We start from the raw sequence: 26,515 nt of genomic DNA on the forward strand, positions 1-26,515 counted from the left end.
ACTTTTTCAACCGAAAAATAATGGTCACTAAATCGGTCACTAAACGTTTTAGTGACCGATTTTTAAGCATTTTCGGTCTCTAATTCGGTCACTAAAAGCGAATTTTCTAGTAGTGTTTCGGAGTTGACTTCGCATAGGGACATCTACGGCCGACTTTATGAAAATCAAGAAAACTTTTAAAAAATTCATGATTCACTTGTTCCATCCGTAAGCGGTCTAGCCCCGGTTTTGAAGTGGATGTCATTCCCCAAAATGGGCCACCTAATAGCAAGTGCGTACGATCGCGTTTGTGTCGATTTGACGAGATTTGGATTTTCGGAGACATTTTTTCTGCTTCATAGTCACCTGCCTTTGGACGCGTCTAGCCGCATCATTTGTATCGGGTATCTAAGATCGCGCCATTTTGTGCAAGTTTTTTTGAAACCGGGGTGTCCTATGCCAGCTACTTCTTGTGAGTGGACGACACATCACACAAATGAGGCGGAGACTTAGCCGGATACGTTTGTTGAAAGAATGAAGGAATTTGAAGAAATGATGAAGCAAGAGCGCGAGGAAAATAAAGAGCGGTCGAAGAACATACCGGTTTTAGATTTAAGCGCCACCAATTGGTTCGGCGAATTTTAGTTTTTACCGGACCGTTTTTTGTTTGTAGTGACTGGTGCGTGTCATTTTTTGTATGTATTGTCGTTTAGAATGTAAAATCAAACCGATTCAATACATATATAATATAAGTATGTTTAATGTTGTCATTGTTTATGTTGTGCCTATCTTGATTTATTATGTGTATTTGTTATGGTTATCTCAAAACAGAATGCAATGCACAAAATCTGATTTTTCACTTTTGTTTCTGCTAATTTCGGAAGTTCATTTTCGAAATATAGCAGTTTTTGGACTTATTTCGGAATTTCATTTTCGAAACATCCACTGAATGCAAAATAAGGTTTGTTGGGTCATTATTACTCCAATAAGTCTATAAATACAACACAATCTTTTTCATCATCATCACACCACAAAACACCAATGACACAAACCTACCCTCACCTAGCATTTGTCTACTTCACTAGTGGCTACCCGATACCATTCCAATTCCGCTTCTCGCGCGACACGCCATTCGCAGAATTGATAACGTCGCCCAACACTCTATTGCAATATCCGGAAAATCGGAAGGTTGTCAAGCTTGAGTACCATTCGCCATCGCTTAACAATGAGGGAGACGTTCAGTTCACCCCATTTGAAGTCAAGAACGACGAAGATTTAGCGGTTTTGTGGACAACTTTCGACCGATTTTCTTCGAAGGTTCCGATCGAGTTAGATGCGAAACTTCAAAGATCGGGAGCCGATGTTATCAAAATGTTGACTCATCATCAATTTCCCTTGTTTAACAATATGTAATTTTAATTTTATGTAATGTGATGTTTGTAATCTTCATGCTGTAAATAAATCGAATCGTTGTTGTTTGTTATTTTTTTCTATATCAGAAATTATTTCGGAAGTACATTTCCGAATTCTTCCAAGGGGGGTGAATTCGGAGATGCACTTCCGAATTCACCTATTTTTCTGGAAAATAATTTTATTTCGGAAGTACATTTCCGAAATCAGTTTTTTTTTTCAAAAAAAAACGATATTTTCGGAAGTGCATTTCCAAAACCATATTTTTTCTCATAAGAAGGTGACTTCGGAAATGCATTTCCGAAGTTTAGGGGCATTTTTGGGTTTTAGCCGCGGGTGACCAAGAAGGTAGGGGTCAGGAAAGAAATTTTAATAAAAATGCGTTATTAAAGGGCCTAAAATTTTAGGGCCCAAAATAAATTTTAATAATTGGGGGCTCAGTATATTAGGGCTTTAATAGGGTCAAATAATCATGACTTTTAGTTATAGGGCTTATTTGACAGTTGTACCTATGATAAGTAGTTGGGTACTTATATCTTTATTACAAATTAATTAAAAAAAATTAATTTATTTTAAAATAAAATGATTTAAAAAGTGATATGGATATGAATAAACTTGTTTGATTAGATTAGAATATTAGTATCCAACTAAATTTAAGGGTGTCAGAGTGTTCACCTTTATCTTTTTACAGTTTATGTTCTAACTCTCACAATATATCAAATTTTATCTCACATGCAGTTAGTTAATGTAAATTCACTTTTGATGGTTGCAATGACTTCCATTTATCTGCTATTCAAATTTTACGTGAAATTCAAATACTAGCATCATGTTAATGTCTAAGATATCTAGGCCTCCTTTTTTATCAAGGATTTGCATAATGGAAACAAGGATCGGAAAAATAAATGTATGTGTTTTACATCTATAACTTATTATAGATGTTAAGAAATTTTGTGTCAAATATTTATTATATCTTGGCTCACTTTCATTAATACTCTTACCATTTCCATTGAATGATTTAGGTTTGATTTGCTATTCATTGTTGTTCATTGAATTGACAATTAAGGTCATAACAATTTCTTAAGGTCATCATAATCATACTATGTATTTTGTACTGAAGTCATATACATATAATTACTCATTTAAATTGTCATTTATGTTTATAATATAATCATCTACAATATCTCAATCTTGAAATTGCTCTGTGGGACTGTTTCTCCACCCCATGATTTGAGAGCAATCTTGAAAAGGTTTGTATATGTTATCAAAGTTATTCAGCAACACTTCATCACCATGCTTAACAAAGTTATTCAGCAACACTTCATCACCATGCTTAACATTACCGACATACGACCCTCATACAATAATCTGCATCATTTCAGATCCATATTAATGCCCTTATGTTGAAATTAAACTGCCACCAAATAGTTTTGAATTATCATACTATTGTATTGCATTAATCATGTGCATGATAAATCAGCTACACTTGGTGTAATACATACTTCTATGTTTATTGAAGCCAACAACATGAACCTTATGCTGCCACAAATAATAACAAAGATTCTGCTAAGCTAATGACTCTGCTAAGCTAATGAATATGCTATGCTAATGAATTTACAATGATTCATGACAGTGATTCTACAACGATTTTGCAATGCTGCATGAGTTAATAACAATGTTTCTACAATGATGCTTCTATTCTAATTACTTCACAACTCACTAACTATTTCAAATGTCGACTATTTAGTTTCAGTACTCACATTTATGTTTCAAATTTAACATACACATTAGTTATTTCAAAGAGTGTGGCTATTCTTACACTAAATTTCTTACACCATGTAGCTAGCTACACCATGTAAAATACAGAAAGGCAGAAGCACTTTTGTATTGGGAAAAGTGAACATGTTGTTGCTATTCTTTATTTATGTCTAATGATTCAGTACATATTATTTCTATTTTTAACATAAAGTAGAGGGATTGTGATCCTCTGCAGTCATGAAAGGGTGCAGTCAATGCAGTCAGGGACTTATAAACCATTAGATCTGCTTTTCAGTTAATCTCCACCTTTAAATGGTTTTATTTTAAAAAAATATTAAAAAAATGAGCTCATAGAACCATTGGTTTTTTTTTTTTGAATCAATAAAATATGTTGATTAATTCAAAAAGCAATTAAGTACAAAGTGACTAAAGAGGTCCAACCTATACTACACTATCACATCATCAAATGTGTAGTATAATCCTTATATTTTTTCCTTTGCCAACTCCTATGTATTATGACTTCTATGATGTTATTTACAATATTTTCACTATCAAAATTGTTCTCAAAACATATATCATTCCTCCAATTCCAGCATTGATAAATTGTCTCGGCTACAGCTATTCTCATGATCCAAACTCGCCTGCGTAGCCACTGAACCTCATTTGCCCAAGGGAGAGGCTGGTGATCAACATGAATCCATTGCAATATAGCTTTCCACACCTGTTTCAGCTTAGCACAAGCAAAGAACAGATGATAAATGTTTTCATCCTCATCACATAGACTGCATTTTCTTTCATTTATCACTCCCCATTTGGCCAGTCGATCCTTAGTAGCAAGCCTCCTATGGCAAGCAAGCCAAAGACAATTAACTGCCCTGGGCCTAACATTATTACCAGCTATGATGTCATACCAGTCCACAGTATCCTGCTCAGTATGCAATAGCTTGTACACTGTCCCCATGGTGAACTTATTAGCTTCAAGACTACTCTCCCAATAATTCTGCACATCTTGAATAGTACTCCTAGCTTTCATTATGCCTTTGGTGATCCATAAGGAGTTCTGACTCACCTCCATAGTCCACATATTTTGGTTTTTTATGAAATAGGAATGCATCCATTTCACCCATAAGCAGTTTTGTTTCCTGCAAAGATTCCATAACAGCTTCATCATAGTTATTTGATTCCAAACATCAAGGTTAAGGATGTTTAATCCTCCCTGCTTAACAAGTTTACTCATGCTACTCCAAGCTACAGGGCTCTTTCTACTAGGAGAGGAACCCCCAGTCCAGATGAAAGTTCTAAGAGTTGTATTTATTTTCTGGATAACTACCTTAGGTACAGGAAAACACTGCAACCAGTAGTTAGCAATAGAGATAGCAACAACTTTCACCAACTGAATTCTTCCAGCTATACTCAGAAGCTTTGCACTCCAGTGATTTATCCTGCTTAATATTTTCTCAATGAGTGGGAGATAGTGATTCACAGTGAGTTTCTTACTAGTAACAGGAACACCCAAATATCTAAAAGGTAGCACACCTTCATTGAAACCAGTACTGCCCAGAATATCATGCTTAGTCTCTTCATCCACAACTCCAAAATAGACATTGCATTTCATAGGATTAACCACCAGCCCTATAGAGGAGTAAAAAGTGTTCATGGCTTGCATCATCATATCTATAGATATCTTGTCACCTCTGGAGAACAGCAAAATGTCATCAGCAAAAGTGAGATTGGTTATAGCCAGCTTCCCACACTTTGAATGATGCTTGAAGTTTGGATTCATTTGCATCTTCTTAAGAAGCCTGCTCATGTACTCCATTACATGCACAAGAAGGAAAGGGGATATGGGATCCCCCTGCCTGACACCTCTTTTGGCCTGCATCAGCTTAGAATGGTCACCATTTATGCTGAACCTGTAAGAAACAGAAGAGACACCATTCATGATCCATTGGACAAAAACATCAGGCATACCTAGCTCAAGCATGATGGTTTCAAGAGCTTTCTAGTTTAGCATATCATATGCTTTTTGAAGGTCCAGCTGGATAAGGCATCGGGGAGTGCCATGTTTTGTAGTGTATCCCTTGATAAGCTCAGTAGCAAGAAGGATGTGTGAATGTATTTGCTTCCCAGGAATGAAAGCAACCTGGTTGTGGCTAGTAATGGAACCAATGATACTAGCAATTCTAGCAGTCAGAATTTTTGAATATATTTTGTACACAACTGTGCAACAAGCTATGGGTCTATAGTCTTTTAGATTCTTAGCATTCTCTTTCTTGGGGAGGAGAGTTACTAAAGTGCTTTTAAAGGCTTTGGAGATGATGTTGTGCCTAAACCAATAAGTAATAGTATTAACCACATCATCCTTCACAATGCTCCAACAACTCTAGTAGAATTTTGCATTATAGCCATCCAAACCTGGAGCTTTAGAATCACCTATATCATTGAGAGCTTCATAGATTTCCTGTTCACTTATAGGTTGCATCAAATACTTTCTTTAAGTGGTAATGAGTTGAGGTCCATCTCTCATGACTCTAAGGTCTATATGGTTCAGGGTCATGTCCTCATTTCCCATGAGATCACCATAATGCTTCAGTACTTCATCCTCAATATCCTCTTTAGATGTGAGCTCTGTGCCATCATTCCTGCAGATATACATTCTTTTATGTTGAGTTTTAGCCTTCAAAGTTGCATGGAAATAGTGATTATTTCCATCTCCAAGCTTGATCCAATTTACTTTACACTTTTGCCTTAAAACTTTCTCCTCTATCTCATACCAATGGATAATCTCTGCAGTTTTATCTTTCACTTTCTGCAGCAACTCTTTGTTCATTAGATCATTCCCCATAGCCTGTTGCAGGGTAGCCAAATCCTTCCTAGTAGCCACAATAGTCCTCTGGACATCATTCAGAGGTTTACTCAAATTCTTGATGGGCCTCCTGAGTCTCTTTAATTTCTGCCACAAGATAAAAGGAGGGCTCCCTTTGATAGGGTTGGCCCAACTTTCAGCAACAGTTTCCTGAAAACCCTCAAAATCAGTAGTACAATTAATGAACTTGAAATGACTTTTGTGAGGCCTCATCCCATGCTGGTTTGTAAGATGCAAGATAACATGATATGAGAAACTTGGGGGCAGTTGCCTCAACTGCATGTCCATCTCTTGAAACCACAAGGAATTACCAATCACCCTGTCAATTCTAGAGAAGATAGGCTCACTAACTTGCTTGTTGTGCCAAGTAAAGTAATCACCATTATTATCCATTTCAGTCAGCCCACAAGAGTCCATCATATCTTGGAGATCTCTAAACTCCTGCTTCACCACCATTCTACCTCCAATTCTTTCCTTACTTTTGAGCACATTATTGAAGTCACCAACTACACACCAAGGCCTACTGTTAATCCAAAGAAGGTTAGCAACAGCTTTCCACAGAAGTTTTCTTTGCTCCAGAGTGTTCATAGCATAGACCACAGTCATAAAGAAACTCACCTTCCCATCACTACTCTCAAATTTGCAGTGCATAAATTGGCTAGAGCTTTTTTCCAAATGAATCTTGTTGCTATTAGACTTCTAACAAATCCAAATCCTCCCATCATCATGATGTTGATAGTTGTCCAGAAAGCAATCATAATGTCTCATACTTTCCCTAATTTTATTGGCTTTTTGTTGCTTCACACGAGTTTCTATCAGGATACAAATGTATGGCCTCAAATAATTGAGACGGGAGCAAATCTCTCTTTGTTTGCCAGCTTTATTCAACCCACTTACATTCCAAGAAACCAGCATGGATCAATGGCTATTTGCCCTAGAGTGTCAGCCAAACCCTCTAGTGCATGGAAACCATTGCTGCAATTCACAGTGCTTGTTGGTGTCTTCTTCCCATTGTTAGGTCCTTTAGATTTAGGTGTCTCCTACATAACTCACCCTTCATTATTTATCACTGCTACCTCTGCTGGTGGTGGCACTCCAACACTAGTTTGTTCTTCCACTTTCTGCTCATTAGCTGTAGGATCATCATGTTTCATTGTTTCAACCTTTTTCTTAGATCTCCAGACTGGTGCAGTCTGTCTAGTAGCACAATTATGCCCAAATGAGTGGCAATTCCCACAAAATTTGGGCAGCCATTCATACTCAATAGGTTGTTTCATCAGGACTCCCTCATGATTTCAGATTGTGACTTCTTTGGGGACTTGTTTTGTAGCATCAACTTCTATCAACATTATAGCATAAGAGGCCCTTAGTTTATGAGCAGTACATTCATTTGTAACTATTGGTGTACCAATGGCACTACCTATCTTATTTAGACTTTTTGCTCCCCATAACCACAATGGAAGTTTAGGAAATTTTACTAACACAGGGATGGTTCTCAACATATCAGTCTTCATGTTGAACTCAGGGGTCTAATCCCTTAGCAACATTGCCATGTTTTTGATAGTGTAAGGACCATTGGTTCTTTATAATATTAAAATGCAAAAAGTTCATGAAAAAGAGGTTGTGTTAGATATAATGGGAAATGGATTCTCTAACGTTCACGCGGGAACGTTAGAGTAACTTTAATCACTTTTGTACAGTAGGATCTATCAACATGTTAAGATGCTTCCATGTATTTTTTTCAATAAATAAAGTTAAATTATATTGAAATTAAAATAGGGACAAAAACAGAAATTGCATACACTAAGACCAAACAAACCCATAAATCTCCAAATGCTTTTCACCACCTATCGTGACAGCCACCTAGCGCATCTGGCGGTACATCTCTTTCTGATTCCAACTGTCACTATTTTTTGTTGTTGCTCCGGCCAACTCATTTGAATGTCTTCGTCTTGTTGTTGTCGCCGGTGATAAAAATAAACCATCTCAATCCAAAAAAATTGTATCACAACACTCTCCATTGTCGCCGGCAAGACATCATCCAAATTTGATCTCAACTTTATCAAGGTTGAGTGTTTACAGTTTCTTTTCTCTAGTATTCCTTGCTTGCTTGAGCTTTGAAGAGTGTAATTACATTTATAAATGGTACTGAAGAATGTGAAATTTTCTAGCTTTTCATTTTTCGATATGCCATAAGTTTCTAATTTCATTATTCTTTTTTTAAAAAAATAAAAAAGGATTTCAGTTGAAAAACAAGCATAATTTGTATGAACAGATGAGTTAACAACATGTAGAGGGGCGATGGAGGTGAAGAATGGTTACAACGACGATGCTGTTTGAAGAATTCACCTTTATTTTTAAAAAAAAATTAAAAAGTTAGACATGTGTCAAATTATAGTACACATAATAAATATTACGATGGAAAAGTGACTAAAGTCACTCTAACGTTCCCGCGTGAACGTTAGAGAATCCGTCTCCAATATAATGAAAGCTTATAAACCTGTGATGAGGTATAAGTCAATACTTTGATTTTTTAAAAGAATAAGTTATTGATTACTTTCATATTAATGTTAATTAAAAACACTATAATACTATAGAAACTCTTACATTTAAAAAACACTATAATATTGTAGAAATATTTACATTTAAAAAACACTCTACTACGCCTTTCCAATAATGTGTAGAGAAATTTTTAACAACTTTCAAAATTTTGGAAAATTAGCTGATATTAATAAATATCCGAGTTCCATTCTATAAGATTAAATTCTTATAGGAAAGGGCTACAGTGGAAGATGGTGAAAATGACGCTTGCTGAGACTATATACGAGATTTGGCATCATAGAAAAAATATCATTTTTAATGGTTGTAGTATTGATTCAAATATTGTTGATAACATTATTTCTATTGTTAAAACTAGGTAGTGGCATAAGGAAGTTAAATATACATGTTATTGTGTATAATTAACTAGTGGTGTTTGTTGATTTCTGGATCTTCGGATCGGATTGTAATCACTGTTTTTTGGTAATATAAAGTAATGTTTTGATTCCAAAAAAAAAATTAGTTCCATTCTATAGGATTAAATTATAGTCAATTAATACTTTATGGAAAATTTAATTGCCCAAATTAATAAGCTATTGAAATATAAAATATAATTCGTGATATAAAATAATCATCAATTACATTAATCTTTTCGTAGAGTATTAATTGACTAAATCACTCAAACAAAAACAAAAGAAGTTGAAAATAATCAAAGGCTCTAGGAAAATAAATTAGAGATAAAAATGATTATATTCAACTACATAAAATGACATATTGATTTAATAAACACTAATAAGAAACCTGTGCTATGGCACCGGTCATGTATGAGTTCACATTACACGTCTATCAAACTATCATTTTTAAAATTGAATTTATTTTTCAATTGGTTACATTCACATAGTTACAAATATAGATTAATAATACGTATTTATTTTTTAAACATTGATCCGTACTTATAATAAACCGTACAACTTATTCTCTAACTTCAATTATATTAAACATTAGCAAAAGAAAGATTTAAAAGATGGTCATTAAAATTAACAGTCTACAGCTGGTATCTAATAGATACGTTCACATCTATACGTAATCCAGACGAGTTAACAACCTCCAGTTGAATCCAAATGAGTTAATTAATTTTTTTTATTAAACCTGAGATATTAGTCCATTTTCCCAAACCTAAAATGTACGACAGCTCCCGTCAAATACTTAAAAGTTTCTACATATATTATTATAATATAAAAAATATAATGTTATAAGTTTAAAAAAATATAATTTTCATTAAGAAACTAAACATAGTTAGAGAATAAAATTTATTCAACCTATTTGAGATATTAGGTCATTTTCTCAAACCTAAAATATATGACATCTCCCATTTATCACCATGATAACTCATCATCGTTAGTCATAATTGTTCTGTGTTCTCATCACATTTGAAGCTCATCAATAGTTGGAATGTTTCGTGCTATAACTAACTGTCATATATAGAATTCAAATATGGTTGAAGGGATTTATACTTTTCTTCTATTCCATAATTGTTCTTTTTTAATATGTAGTAGTTGATTATTCTTGCTCTCCCAATTATTAATACTTGCAATAAAGCTTGTATATATTGTTTTGAAAAAAATTTCATAACTTTCAATCTTTATCATATACTCATTGTGAAAAACTCATTGACCAGAACTAAAAATAAAAGCTATATATTATACTGTCAAAGCATATCAAATTAGATGATAAATCCAATAACAAATAAAGAACAAAATAAAATCAAAAGGGGCATCAAAGTTCAAACTTCACTACTTAATTAGTGACATGCTTAATTTCCAAAGAAATCATTCTGCCGATTCTTGTGAAATTTCTTTAAACGCACATAGAAGGAAAATGATAGAATTGCATTATCAAAAACTTGGCTTCATCTTCAAAACCCCTATGTTTTTTTTGCAAACTCTGCTTTCCACCAGATGTCGCGACCTCATGAATCATGCCATGCCTTTATCACAACATCTTGCAATTTAGACATTTTCACGAACATATTATGGACAAACCTTAATTGCCACATCGGAAATGGGTTCCCAAAAAACAGATCACCACTCAAAGATAAAACCATCAGGTGCATACCTAGCTGGATCATATGGTCAAATTCAACAAAATAGAAGAGTATTTTTATTTTGCAAATATCAAATTAATTTCCCCTAATGAACAATCATAACTTTATTAATATTAAGGTGAATTGAGATAAAACATTATGGGACAGACCTTTGGCGGTTTACGTAGGGTATATACCAAAATATTTTAAAGAATGCAATTATCGATTCTCCTTTAGCAAAAATGAAAAAATATAAGGCAAAGGAGAATACACTTCCAAAATATATCTGGAAAAAACCATGACAGTAACACGTAATAACTTGTATATTAGCTATAATCATGAATATCTCTAAAGGGAAGGAGAGAGAAGCGATACTTTACCTGTCAAATTTTCCTCCAAAATTTTCCATTCCTTCTGGATTTTTTTTGCCCAATTCTTTGGTTGTTGTAAGTATCATATAATAGTATAAATATTCTATTAAATCAAGAGCTTGAAAATATGTGTTACATATGCAACTCAGAAGAACTTCTTTAGCATGTAAAATCTATGTTTATTTTAACTTTAAATAACCTAAAAGATTGGCTCAGTTTGTGTGCAATAAAATCCCACAACATGAGGATTTTATATAGCTAAAAAAGAAGAAGCAATTGTTGATTTAAAGCTTGAAAAGTATGAGAATGAGACATACACCTGAGATTTTAACCCCATCTCCAATAATTTATCCATTGTATCAAATGCCTTTTTTTTGGTATAACTATAAAGTGCATTGACCTCTTTGACATTTTCCACTGACTCAAAATCATTCCACAAATCATCATCATGAACCTGCCATGAGAATTCAAAATTCAAACAAAATCAAACACAATCAAAAGTACAATAAACACGGATAAACAACACAATCCAAGTGTTAAGAGTGAAACCACTAACCCAAATTGATCCAGCTCCAGAGCACATAAATTGAGCATATTTTCCACAAAGGTGACACTCCACAGAGGAGAAGCTATGATAGCAAGTTGGTGTATATGTTGAAGAATGGAGAAGCCATGAAGTAGATGTTGCATTTCGGAAGAGAGAGAGCACGGTGCGTTGAGTTTATCACTTTCAAGAACAACATATTTTAGGGTTTTGTAGAGGCAAACAAAAGTGAAGAGGAAACATTTGGAGGAAGATAGATTTTGTGGGTTTGAAATTGTTCCTTTGCCATTTTATGAGATACATTCATAATAGAAAATTTGAAAATTGAAACTAATTCAGAATATGGGAAGTTGTGTATTTCCATTCTTCAAAGTGAATTTTGATGTTCCTAAGAATATCCATTATTAACCGTGAACATAATTAGGGTTTAGTGGAGTGGCAAAAAATAAAAAATGGTGTCAAAATCTATTGTGTTGACACACCAACGACATTAAATACCAAAACCATGTGGTAATAGTAGTACAACAAAAAGTCTAATTTGTCATTGGTGATTAGTTTAAATATTAATTTTAATCAGAGGGCGTTAAGTGAATTTCCAAGTACTTTAATTTTTATAGATGTATTAGATTAGATAACATTATACGTTGATATTATTATTTAATATTTATTATACAAAATATTATGTTTTTCATTTTATTAAATTCAATATTTAGCAAATGAATTTAAAAAAATAGGAAACTTATTCGTGCGGACGCACGGGTATTTTACTAGTAGAAAATAAAATTTATACAAATTTTTAACTTACAAAAATATTTAAAAAAAAAATTAAAACAATTTTAACTTTAAAAACAAGATTAACATCTTATCTTATTCATTAATATTGTTAAAATATTTATTTTATATCCGCTCTCTTAATCTATTACAGTATATTTTAAAATGTTGAATAAATTGAGAAATTATTTAAAATATTTCAAATAAACACTTTAAGGACCGTTTAAACTTCCAAGAAGTCTTTAGCTATGATGGGATGGAAAAGTTAAATCAAAGCAGACATAGAGTGATAAAAGCAGACATAGGGTAATGGAGTGTTTTCTGGAAAGAAAAAAAAAACATGTAACTAATATTAATATTCCTCTTATTTGTCATTTGTTTTCATTGCTATCTAAATTTCAATTCATCATAAATTTCAAATTTTTATCAAACAAGATCATGGATTGTGATTTTTCTCCGATTCATTTTTTCAAGATACTAGCTAGCGAAAGTCTTGATCAAGGAAAGCTTGTAAGTCACTTATTCAGATTCTTTCTTCGTTCTAATAGTTTACATGTTTCTGTATCTTAACAACATCATCATCATGTTATGTTGCTTTGTATTTTGCATGAAGAAAACCTTAAGTAGGACATAATAAAAGGATTAATATAGCATGTTAATGTAACAAACTCTAGAACAATCTAGTGAACATTTTCTCACCTCATCAGAAAGATTTCTAGGAGTAGAGGACATTGATCTTCTAAGGAGAAACTCTGTTGAGAGTAGAGAAGAAAACTCGTGTTCTGCAAAGCAAGATAGCTATTAGATACTATAGTACTCTTATTTGAACCACTCTTTTTGACAGATGATACCAAGAAAGTTTGTGAAGAAATATGGAAAATATCTTCCGAAAGCTATATGTCTAAAGACTCCCAACGGTGCAGAATGGAAAATAAGTTTGGTAAAAAGTGATGGCAAGATATGGTTTGAAAAGGGTTGGAAAGAATTTGTAGACTATCATTCTCTATCTCATGGCCATCTCCTTGTTTTCAAATATGAAAAAACTTCCTATTTGGAGGTAAGAGTCTTTGATAAGAGTGGTTTAGAGATAAAATATCCTTTCAAAAGAGTTGAAGTCAACAATGAAGAAGACTGTAGAGCAAGTCAAAAGAGAAAAGCTTACTCCTCCTTTGAAATTGGAGGCACTAGTTATGTCAAAAAGAGCAAAGGTATATGTTACTATCTTTTGTATACATGTTGTCAAGTTTAGTAAATATTTGACGGAAATGTGCAGTATTTATCAGCATAGCTATGTGCGGTATTTGCAGGAAAACAAGTGAATACAACACTTGAAAGACAAAATGTTCCATCATTTGTTGTTGTCATGGGTGCAGCTTATGTTGGAAGCGGTTCTGTTTTGGTAATTTTGAGACTATAAACCGGTTTTCAACTACGTCATTTTTTCCTATTCATTAACGTTGGATCTTTCTTTTGTTTGACAGTGTATACCTTGTATGTTTGGCAAGACACATTTTGATTTGGACAAGAAGAAAGGATGTATTTATTTACAGGTATCAAATTATGAAAAAATATGGCCTACAAAGTACCGAATTAGGATGTCCGGATCCGTCTCAGGACTAAGATTCGAACTAACAAGTGGATGAGGAAATTCTCAAAGGACAATAATTTGAAAGTTGGAGATGTTTGCAACTTTAAACTCATTCTTAAAACTAATATGACTTTTCAAGTTCACATTTCTAGAAAGAAGAATGAAGTTAACACAGATTGTTCAAGATCTGCAAGTAAGACTAATTGATGTATAAATTTAGTTTCAAATTATTTATTTTTGCCATATCATAAATGAGTTTCTTCTTCCATCTTATGTAGATTCTTTCCAAATGAAAAGAGAAGCTGCTCAAGGATAAGTAGAGAAAGGGAATGAAAATCATCACTCACAACCATCACCACACTACTAGAAATACTCTTTTTTCCTGCGGATTTACCTGCGGAATTGAGCAAAAGTTCCGCAGGAAACGTGTTTCCTGCGGATTTTCCTGCGGCTATTGGTCCCCAGCTAAAACCTTCATGGGTAATAATTTCCGCAGGAAAATCCGCAGGTAAATCCGCAGGAAAACATCCGCAGCTAAATCCGCAGGAAATTCCGCTGGTAACTCCGCAGGTAAATCCACAGGAATGATAAATCCGCAGGTAATTTATTTCTAAATTTAAAAAAAAATCTAAATTATTATTTGCTCCTCTATCAGTATACAAGTACATCAGATCTATATGGTTACAACTTGCTAGAAATACTAGCCTTAACTGTTTTCTCCTTATTTTCAACTTCTTTAAGCAATCCAATATCAGGAGCTGCAAAGTTGTGAAGCTCCTATCAACAATTAAGTCTTTAATAATTTTATGATTCAGTCCATCGTTTAGATATTTTGTTACTCATAATACATAAACATAATGGCTATGAAAACTTTTTTAACAAAATGAAAACATATTCAACTAATGAGTATAACCAATACTTATTGCCTGATAAAATCGAGATGTGTTAAAAACCCATGTCTAATCCTTGGCTGAAATCCTTTGCAATGATCAATGCTATAAACACCACACACACACATACACACATAACTAATTGCAGAAAATTGAATTTGAAAACATGTAATTTAGGGAAAATTTCAGAACGCAAACAATATCGAAACAGAATCGAAAAAGAGTTGATAGCTAAAATTCAGTTCGATTCTGAACCAAATCGAAACAATAACCTGAATCAAAAACTGAAGCAACGTCAGAATAATATTGTTTTATCTTTTCATCATGGAAATGAATGCCTACAGTGAGATTTCCACTTAATTTTGTCCAGTTTAAATGACATCCCTTCAATCATTATACTATTTTGGATACTAATTTCATAATAGTTAATGAAGTTTTCAAAGGGGGTGGAGATATTATAAATAAGAACAAACTTGAGAGGTATAAACCTGGAGGAGTGAGTAGCACCAATACCGGGCTTACTGGGCTTAATAGGCTTGTATGAGATTGAGAATTCAGGTAGATAATGGCCAATCATTTCAGGTTTAATTTCAACTTGATTGAAGGTCTTTCCATTGAATACCACAAGTTTAACAACAAAATCAGTAAAAACCTCAACAATTGAATTATCTCACAAAACTAACTATAGTCCTTCTAACTATGACCGAGGATTGAACTGTTCATCTTGGGCGATGGTTAAGTTGGTTAGATAGTTAGATTATAGTGAATTTGTTTAGTAATTAACTGCTAACAAACTTAATCATTTTATACCATAAGTGTAGAGAAGGAAAAATTAACTACTAACCAAGTTCTAACTATCTAACAAAATCCTAACAGAAAAATGTAAAAGCAGAAAACTAACTTCACTATAACTGGTAATCAGCAATTAGTACTACAACAGGTAATCACCAATTAGTACTACAACATGTAATCAGCAATTAATTATGTAACAGCTAAAACTAATCTCTCTATACTCTAACAACTACTCTACTTAAATCATACTAACAGATAATCAGCAATTATTTTAACTGACTGAATTAAATAATCTGAACAAAACTTAAACAAAAGATGTTTAATACAGTAATTAACTTTTCCTTTAATTGCTTTTCTCTCAACTTTAACTATCTTTTCTTTTTCTCATAATTCCTTTACCAATTACTATTAAATTCCATTACTAAAAACTAAGATAGAGATGGAAATGAACCTCAACCAATGCAGCTTCCTTCCTTGACAAAAATCAAACAATAGAAGGAGAAAGACCAACATCCTTCGCTCCAGCAATTAACGCAGCTTCTGTCCATCCCAGCTTCATCTGAAAATCCACAATTTGTAGAAATGAAACAATCAAGATGCAGAAAAATGGAATAATCATTAAATTGAAAATGGAATAATCAAGATGCAGAGAAATGAAGATTAAATCGAAAAGAATAAGAGAAATAGAATCGACGCACTAACCACGTGAGTGAGTGAGGCGTGAAGCAAACGAGCATGTTCGTCCTCGTACTTGGCTCTCGATTTCGAACTCTCGCGCCGTGAATCTTCATCTGATGATGATGATGATGTTGAAGAAGTGGAATCATAGAAGCTAGGGTTTTCGATGGTGGAAACGGGTATTGCGTCATGGATAGAGTGTGGATTAGAAAAAGGTTGATTCTCCGTCGTGGAAAAGCGGGAAGAGGTTATCAATGCAAGTTTAACAACAACAAAATCAGTAAAAACCTCAACAATTGAATTATCTCACAAAACTAACAGAGTTTGAAAATAGAAATTGAAATGAAAAAGCATCTAACCAAAATCCACATGTCTTCGTAGCATCCAATAGGTTGACCATCACCGATGAGACCGAAGTACATTGACGGATGCAGTTACATAGTCCCTTCTACTGCTCATATGCTTTTTGGCTAACTCTAAACAATGTTGATTACTATAACACCAATCTGAAAGGGTAAAGCTCTCAAACACTCTCATTGCATCAAATGAACTGAAATCTACAACAAAAGCTTAGTACGACTTAGTGTCTGCAACATTTAGCCCATCAAGCGAAATATTCGAAATAGCAGCTGCAATATCTTGGTCTAGCACTTGCATCAACATTTGTTACAAGATTAAAAATGGCAATTAGAGAAACCATATAAGTGTTGAAAAAGTTGCTGACATGTTTACCGAATCTTTATTGGGTCCTAGGATAGCTTTCATATGTAATAAGTTGGATGCATGTAATATCTATGCATCTAATATGATTAACTGAAATCTCTAAAGATGTCTTTACTTCATCTTTGTATCACATTATGTGAACATTTGACCACTCACCATGGTATCATTCAGGAACTGCCAAACAGCTAAGAGTAACATTAAACTACAAATTAAGTACATTCATTAATTTACAAAACCAACTCATAAATCAAACTTTTTAAATTTATTATAGACAACTGAGTAATAACTACCTGTAAGTTGTAACTAGATGGTGAAGAAAAATAGAGAGTTCTACCCCTGGACATAATCTTTGTCCACCACCAAATGGTGTAAAACAGTAGCTTCTAGTCCCAGCTTCAATTTTCGGCACTAAAAAATATATAGCTTTTACAATTTTCGGCAATTTGAATAGCAGAGCCCAAAGTAACACCTAAGGAAATGTCGTGTAGTTATGAAATTAATTCAGCTTCACTTGAATAATATTTTTTTTCTTTCAATTCATCAACTTTATAGCTTAGAAAATATGAATTTAATTATATCTTAAGATGAAAGGATTAAGTATGGAATTGAGTAACACTATAATATAAATTCTTACCAACTATAGGTAGCAAGATTATGCTGAGGAAGCTCACAGATAAACTCCATGAATCTGATGCATCCTGTTAAGAATAGTTTATGAGACGCCTATAAGTTGTTTTAAGTGTATTATAGTAAAATCTCTCTATAATCTTAGCAAAACGATTTATAACTAATATAAAAACAGTTTAAACACATTTTATATTTGAGTATAGAACCTTGTTTGGTAAATATTTTAACTAACCATTTAAAGCATAACTTCTTATTATATAAGTGTTTATGTATAAGTTACTTCTTCAACAAAAAATAAAATAACCAAACTGTTTTTGTATAAGCTATAAATTGTTTTTTTAAGCTATCATGAAGAGCTTATAAAAATAAGCTGAAAACAGCATGTTGACATATTGTAAGCTCTACCAAACAACCTTACAATAAGTCAATCCAAACATGCTCCTGACTTATGCATAACTGCTTATGTGATAATTAGTCATCCAATAAGTGCTTAATTGAGCTGAGTGTTCAAAAGAATTCCAAATTAGATCTAAACAATTTAGTTGAGTTACCTCAATTGTATCCACCACATATTCAGACAATATAGCAATGAGCACAGTCATTCCAGCCAACCAAGCAAATCCACTCCAAAATCCAATCACAACCACTTCTGCTTCATTGTAACTCACCGTATAAATAAGGTTCCCAACTGATCGGCTGCATCCGTCGGTAACACCGGCCTTAAAACAGCAAAGAAACACAAAAAATAATAAAAAGTTTGAAAGAGAGCTCAAAATTAGAAAGAAAATAGAATATAGAATGAAATGAATACCTCGTGGATAACAGCAGTGAGATTGGTAGTGACTTTGTTGTTGGCGATGGTGTTTCGAGCTGTGCGTTCGTCTAAGCCGATCTTCAGAAAGAGATCGAGAGACTTCTCCTTCTCCGAGCTATCTTCCTTCGCTTTCGTTCTGAGAAGGAACAGTAGGACCAAGTCCTTTATCATCATCCACAGTACTCATACAATCAACATTCCTCGATTTTGTTGAGCCGTTAACATCAACTAAATCAAATTCCTCTCTCACCGCTAACTTCGCCACAAAAGCTGAAACAAGAGAAACAATATTTCAATTTTCGACAAATAAAAAAAATAATCCAAGAAATGAAAATGTTGAGAGCGGAAGAAGAAGACTGACGAATTCGGTTGGGACATTTCATCGAACACCTTGCGAGCGAGGACAAATTCTGCATTTTTCTTCATTTCAACCGGTAAGCTCTCATCCAATTTAGCTTTATTATGTTGTATACTCACTTTAATTTTAATTCAAACCAACAACTGCACCGAAATCGAATCACAATCAAACTGTAGTAGAACCCGTAATTGAGTCGAAACCGTAAAAATGCAAGAATTCAAAACGCAACCAATTCTGAACAGAAAGTAAATCAAATGCTAAACTGAAAAAAAGATTTGAATTAGAAACAAACCTGTACCAAAAACTTGGCTCGAATACAAAATTTGTACTGTGAAAAAGCTCTGCTCGAATCCAAACTCTGCACTGAGTCGAAACCTCTAAACTAGAACCAAAACAAAACTGAGTAGCAATTCGATTCTGAACAGAAAACCTTTGCGAACACCAAACATAACCGTGAAACTCTTTATCTGAAAAATAGATGAAATGTTAGAGCGTATTGTTGTTGTTACGCGAGGAAGATGAGAGAAAAAATAGCTTTTAGGGCTCCCGGGAGTTTTTGGAAAAAGCCCTCAGCGTTATTGTTTGTCTCTTTTCCACTTCCTTTCCTTGATTTTTTTTTGTTTTATTTTAAATTTAAATTAAGAGGCCATATTTTAAAAGAGAAATTAGTAAATGATAGATCATTTTTGTTTTAGAGAAATATCAATTGAAGGTATTGTTTTAGTGGTAGAAAATTGTTTTAAATTGAAATATATTATTAAAATTATATTAAATAATATAATATTCTAATATATTATTAATTCACGTTAATATATATAGCTGGCAGAATACATAGTTGTCATTAGTTGACTGTGTAAAAATAATTGACAATTTCAATGCACCATCCATTTTCTCATATATATATATATATATATATATATATATATATATATATATATATATATATATATATATATATATATATATATATATATATATATATATATATATATATATATATATATATATATATATATATATATATATATATATATATATATATATATATATATATATTTAATTTTTTTAATTAATACCGACGAAGTTTTTTTTAAAAAGGGTGTTCTCGGAGATGCATCTACGGAAGTTGGGGGCATAAATGAAATTTTGTTTGGTGTCTAAAAAATCTATGGGATGCATTGGGAAATCGTCAACCATGTTTGGGGTGTTTTTCACGTAGTCGCTATTTCATATGGCGCCACCTTCTTTGTAAAAAGAAAATTAGTTACCTGTGGTAAAATATTTCAATGGATCAACAGGTAAATCCGTGAGTAACAATAAATTATATTAAAATTTAAAAAAAAAATAAAATTAGAGGTGCAATATAGAATGGCCAAACATGATTATTGAGGTAATATTTTTGAAATATGAGTTAGTTATAGATTTTTAAAAAAATTGGTAATTATAAAAAATCTACAATACCCATTCTCAAAATTTTCAATACCTTTTATTTATTTTATTTTTCAAATTTTTTATACCTTTTACTTCATTAAAAAATTAAAATGAAAATTTAAAAATAACACAATTCACATTAAAACATTAATTAATATAATAATATTAAATAATTAATCATTAAATATAATAATTAATTATTTAAAAAAACTTAGACAAAAATTATTATTATTTTAAGAAAATAGTTAAATTTGCAGCAAAATCCGCAGGAAACTTTCCTGCGGAATTACCTGCGGATTCTGTATTATAGTTTGGTCTTAATAAAATAATATACCTGCGGAGTTACCTGCGGATTTTGCATTAGAGTTTCGTTTCCTATTTGAAATATACAAACCGCAGCAAAATCCGCAGGTGTTCCTGCGGAATTTTCTGCCAATTCTTAATCCGCAGGAAAATTTACTTTGTTTAAGAAAGTCCCAGGAAAATCCGCAGGTAAACCTGCAGAATATTTTCCGCAGCAAATTCCGCAGGTAATACGTGTATTTCTAATAGTGCCACCAGAAGAGTTTTAATTCTTTTGAATTAATGTTGATTATAATGCATGTTTTAGAAAACAGTAGAAGATAGTAATCTTCTACGTATTAATGTTGACTCTAGTGCTGTTCTTTTCAAACAAATATTTTGCATTTCTAGTCATTACTTGTTGATATATGCTCTTTTCATTGAATTATATATATATATATATATATATATATATATATATATATATATAGGGAATGTATCAAGTAAGAGAGTTTTTAAATAAGAGATAAGAGCATTCAATGTTACAAGAGGAGGGGCTAGAAAGAAACCCAAAATAAAAGAAAATTACTCACTAAATAGAACCTAAGATAAGTATAGTAAAGGGTTTTTGTTAAACTCATAAAAGTTACAATTATGTTGATTAATTTTCCCTGTAAAAGACCACCTCCATAACAAACCTTTGCATCCCCATACGACGTCTCTAGCGTTCCATCCGTAGTTTTTGAAAATGATGTCATTCCTACAAAGCCAAATGCTCCACACAATAGCCAACCAAATGCTACCCGCCTTACTACTCTTAATATTCAACCTTTGACAAGCGCCTCTCCACCTACAAAAGCTTTCTTTGAAATCATGAATCACTTGGAATTCCAAACCCAACCAATCGAACATATCTTTCCAAACCCAACCAATCGGATTACCTCTTTTTGCTTTAATCCTCTTTTGATTCCTTTGATTCACGTCCCTGATCTCTCTTCTCTCTTCTATTTGCAGGTAACGATGTAAGGGTCTAACTCAGGGATTTTAGGGTTCTAAGGATGAACCCTAAATCTCTTTTGGATGAAGAGCTTTGGTGTGAGGTTGGAGATTTGTCGCTAGGGTTTCCGATATTTTTCCCTCCTTCGTTCTGTAATTTGTAGGTTTAGATTTATAGTGTTGGATGAATTAGGAAATTAGTTTTTTTTAGGCTTGAACGATTTTGATTTTGTTTTAATGTTTTAGATCCGATCTGATTTCAGAGTTAAGTTTGATTTTTTTGATTTGATTCGTTGTAACATTTGCTCAGATTTGCATTAGTAACCTTTGATGAATGAATATATTATTTCCCTTTTCATTTGTATCTCGATTTGATTTCAAACTTGGGCCTGGGCAAAAACGAATTTAGGGTTTGGTGTTTGGAAACGGCTGGGCGGCGCTGGTCTCAGGAAGGGGACGATGAACAGGGTCTACGAAACCCTAGTTTTGACTTGGGTCAACTAATTAATTAAAAAATAGTTAATAATAATAATATGTTAATTTTAACTACTAAGACCATTTACAATGGTTTCAACACTCAACACCCACTTTTTCAACTCCCAACACTCCACATCATTTTCTCTCTCTTCCACCTAATAAGTCAACACTCATTCAACTTTTACATTCTCCAATGGTTTTTCACTCAACACCCTACCCCACCACTTTTTATTTTCATATTCTTATTTAAATTTTATTTTTATTTTTATTTTTATAATTACATAAAATTACAATTATCGATTAAAATTAAATTAAAATAATAAATACTTAACAATTTATTTTTTAATTTTTTGTAATAAAAACAAAATTTATTTAAATAATTGGATACGATACAAATCATATTAAATTAAATTAAAATACAACACACAAGTAACGTAATTAGTACGTTACAAATAATTTAAAATGCAATACAACACACAAGTAACGTAATTAGTACGATACAAATAATTTAAAATGCAATACAACACACAAATAATTCAATCACGAAACATTCCAAACTTTGTCCATATGTGCTTCACTAGATCGGCTTGCAATTCTTGATGAACATTTTGATCACGGAACTCTGATCTAGCTCGAACGTGATTTGCAAAAGCGGGTAACACCTCGGTCGAGTATGGTTGTGGTGCACTAGATCCACTTTCCCCAGATTGCTCAAAATCGGTCCAACGTTGAGAATATGAATCTCGTTCATCCTTAACAATCATATTATGTAATATGATGCATGACCTCATGATGATACCCAAATCAGCTATGTCCCACATGCGAGCTGGTTCACGGATGATTTTAAATCGAGCTTGGAGCACTCCAAATGCACGTTCGATGTCCTTCCGACATCCCTCCTGAAATTTTGCAAATAACTTATCGGGTTCACTTTGAGGAAGTCTAATCGATTTGACGAAAGTTGGATAAGAAGGCTAGATACCATCAGCTAGATAGTATGCCATATTATATGGACGTTGATTCACAAAGAAATTCACACTTGGAGCCTTTCCCTGTTCCACGTCATCAAACACTGGTGACCGGTCTAGAACGTTTATATCGTTCAACGTTCCCGGACATCCAAAAAAGGCATGCCAGATCCATAGGTCATGAGATGCAACTGCTTCAAGAATAACTGTGGTGGTTCCCTTATCCCCTCTAGTAAATTGTCCTTCCCATGCTTTAGGATAATTTTTCCACTCCCAGTGCATGCAGTCAATACTCCCGATCATCCCTGGGAACCCCCGCATTTCACTAACATGCGGTATTCTTTGCAGGTCATCTTGGGTTTGTGCTCTCAGATACACTTGCTCGTACAAGCGTATGATTCCTTTACAGAATCTACGTAAGCACTCCAACATTGTAGTACCTCCTATTTTGATGTACTCATCGACCGCATCTGCTGCCACACCATATGCTAACATTCGCATTGCTGTGGTACATTTTGCTAAGGGTGATATACCTTCTTTATTGGTTGCATCAACTCGCTGGGTGAAGTAGTCATCACTACTTGAAAGGTCCCCAACGATTCGAAGGAAAACATGTTTTTTCATCCGGTACCGACGACGAAACATTGCATCGCCATATGTAGGCTCATTGGCAAAGTAGTCGTCAATTAGTCTTTGGTTTGCCGCTGCATGATCTCTATTGAGATATTTTCTACTACGAGGTGCAGTATCTTCCGATATTTTATTTCTACGCTCTCTAAATCGATTGACTATATAATTTTCTTCAATTTCACGATTTTGATTGTAGGCTGCGATATCAAAATGATATTGTGATGGATCCATTTTTTTTTTTGATATTGGAAGTAGATTGGATGAGATTTGGAATATTGGTACATAAATGGATGTATGAGTCCCTATATATAAATGGATGTATGATTCGAATTGGGTGGTGGAGCACTGACGGATTCGAAATAATTTATTGTATAGAGTTAATTATCAGATAAGGATAAGATTCAAATTGGGTGGTGGAGCACTGACGGATTCGAAATAATTTATTGTATAGAGTTAATTATCAGATAAGGATAAGATTCGAATTGGGTGGTGGACCACTGACGGATTCGAAATAATTTATTGTATAGAGTTAATTATCAGATAAGGATAAGATTCGAATTGGGTGGTGGACCACTGAAGGATTCGAAATAATTTATTGTATGGAGTTATTTATCAGATAAGGATAAGATTCGAATTGGGTGGTGGACCACTGACGGATTCGAAATAATTTATTGTATAGAGTTAATTATCAGATAAGGATAAGATTCGAATTGGGTGGTGGACCACTGACGGATTTGAAACAACAATAATTAAAGCAAACACTACACTGGCATATTGAAACAACAATAATTAAAGCAAACACTACACCGGCATATTGAAACAACAATAATTAAAGCAAACACTACACTGGCGTATTGAAACAACAATAATTAAAGCAAACACTACACTGACAAATACTACATTGAAATTAATTATCAAACAGTTATGCCTCCAACTTTTTCAACAGCTGTTTCTTCCGGTCATCTAGATGCTCTTCGGAAGTTAGCTTTAGATACATCTTCATTTTCTTAGTTTTAGTCTTTTCCAAGGCTATATTGTTAGCCTGCTGTTGCATCAAGGCTATGTTGTCCAATCGTTCAAGCTCTTTCGTCTTGAATTCTTTGTATTCAGCCCATTCTTTGTCCACCACCTCCGAGGCATATTCCTTGCTTTTCTTTTTACCCTTTTTTTTAGCTGCCTCCCTTCCTATAGGACGAGCACTGGATTCTACAGTGTTTGAGCCACATGCATCACTCTCGCGAGATCTCTTAGATCCACTACTTCCTGAGCCAATATTTCCTCCTACTTGACTACAATAACGTGGTTGATCACAGAGAACGTGCCATTCTTCCATTAATGTGAATCTAACATTCTTCCCACATGCATATAATTCCCGCGCTTTTGCCAAAACATCATTCTCCGACCAACCACTTCCTTGCAAACGCTTAGCGCCATCATAAGCGCCAATCCATTTACCCAACATTTTGTTCATATAATTAAAACGGTTTTGGCATGCAGGTCCTTCACGCGGAGGATCGAATGAGCAATGCTCATAACAATACTCAGCAATTTTACCCCAATATGTTTCACCTTTCTGGTTTCTCCCGACAACACTGCTTGTTCCAAATTTAATCCATCCACTAATTAGCACCAAATTTTGTTCAGTGTTCCATGCTGGTTGCTGAGTTTTCCTGCTCTTAGGAGTTGAATCCTCTGAATTTGGAGTGACTTCATTAGAAACTGTCCTGCCACCAATAGTTAGTTGTGTTGAAAATTCGGGAAATTCAGGTGCACCACCACTTGGAAAATTTTCATTCGCCATTGTCACATAACCATTAAACGGGGGTGTTTGAGATGGATTTCTCGGCATAGATCCATAATATGGATGAAAGTTTGGAACAGAGGATGACTGGTTGAAAGGTGGAAAACCAAAATTAGGTATGTTTTGAGGATGTTGGTTGGAAAATTGATTTGGATTTTGATAATAGTTGGGATTTTGATAATTGTTGGGATTTTGAAAATTGTTGGGATTTTGGTTAAATAGAAAATTAGCAGAATTTTGAGTGTTAAAATGATTATTGGGATCCATTTCACTAAAAAAAGACACTTAACTTCAAAATAAACACTAATAGAAAGATAATAATAAGATTAAGATAGTGAAAAACTTGGTTTTTTTTTTCTGTGTCCAAATCAAATGAACCAAGTCTCTATTTATAGAGAAAAAAATCATGAATTTTGGTAAAAAAAAAATAATAATTTCCAATGAAATAATTGAGTTCAAAGTATTAAATGGATAAAAATCTGGCCAGCCAATTACAAACAGCCACGTGGCTTAACTTATCCCTTTTCTCTTTCTCTCTCCGCGTGGGTTTTTGCCCACTCTCCCTTCCGCGCGTGGCCCCCACGCGCCTGTTTTCAACCACCCAGAAGCTGCCACATGCCCCCCTGCGTCAGCCTCAATTGTGTTGAGTTTTCTCAACACCTCTCTCTTCCACCTCACACTCAACACTACTCTAAACACCCATTGGAAGAGATTTTGCATGTTGAGTTCAACTAAACACACCCATTGCACATGGTCTAATAATACTATTAATCACCTAACCATATAATAATAAATAATAGATAATATTTATAATCTAATAGAATGATAAAATAATAAAATAATGGTATTTTATCTAGAGCAAATTTTGAAATTATATATAACTAAAACATAATCCAATACATATATTAAAAGCAAATATTTATATTTTTAATATAACATAAGAAATTTTTAATTAGTTCTAATGGGCCTAAGTCCAATTGAGTCCAATATTGTATTTAAAAGAAAATACTCCCCCCCAACTTTACGGATGGGCTGAAGGTTTAATTGGAGCCCAACATGACTTTTTTTACAAAAAAAAAAAACTTTAAAGAAGGATTTAGAACATGGGCTTAGCAATCTAGATATTAAGCCCACTAATTTGAT

The 26,515-nt window shown here is 33.5% G+C and overlaps 3 protein-coding genes and 1 pseudogene across 3 annotated transcripts; 1 reads left to right on the plus strand and 3 right to left on the minus strand.

Moving 5' to 3' along the window:
- The first annotated feature begins 12,755 nt into the window (after positions 1–12,755).
- LOC131624173 (B3 domain-containing protein At4g01580-like) lies at positions 12,756–14,112 on the plus strand (annotated as a pseudogene).
- Positions 14,113–17,473: 3,361 nt separating this feature from the next.
- Positions 17,474–19,329, minus strand: LOC131624160 (uncharacterized). Its single transcript, XM_058895133.1, has 5 exons — positions 19,080–19,329; positions 18,791–18,930; positions 18,427–18,699; positions 18,167–18,334; positions 17,474–17,686 (listed from the first exon to the last, which is right to left on the minus strand). Exons 3-5 carry the CDS (start codon positions 18,601–18,603, stop codon positions 17,582–17,584), a joined length of 450 nt encoding a protein of 149 aa, XP_058751116.1. The 5' UTR covers positions 18,604–18,699; positions 18,791–18,930; positions 19,080–19,329; the 3' UTR covers positions 17,474–17,581.
- A 3,180-nt stretch (positions 19,330–22,509) lies between these two features.
- On the minus strand, positions 22,510–23,802 carry LOC131624174 (uncharacterized). The gene is made up of 2 exons (XM_058895144.1): positions 22,975–23,802; positions 22,510–22,872 (listed from the first exon to the last, which is right to left on the minus strand). The coding sequence occupies exons 1-2, from the start codon at positions 23,800–23,802 to the stop codon at positions 22,510–22,512; spliced, it is 1,191 nt and encodes a 396-aa protein (XP_058751127.1).
- A 691-nt stretch (positions 23,803–24,493) lies between these two features.
- On the minus strand, positions 24,494–25,420 carry LOC131624175 (uncharacterized). Its single transcript, XM_058895145.1, has one exon. It carries the CDS (start codon positions 25,418–25,420, stop codon positions 24,494–24,496), a length of 927 nt encoding a protein of 308 aa, XP_058751128.1.
- Between the last annotated feature and the right edge of the window lie 1,095 nt (positions 25,421–26,515).

The sequence above is a fragment of the Vicia villosa genome, unplaced genomic scaffold (assembly GCF_029867415.1).
Source record: "Vicia villosa cultivar HV-30 ecotype Madison, WI unplaced genomic scaffold, Vvil1.0 ctg.000107F_1_1, whole genome shotgun sequence".
NCBI lineage: Eukaryota > Viridiplantae > Streptophyta > Magnoliopsida > Fabales > Fabaceae > Vicia > Vicia villosa.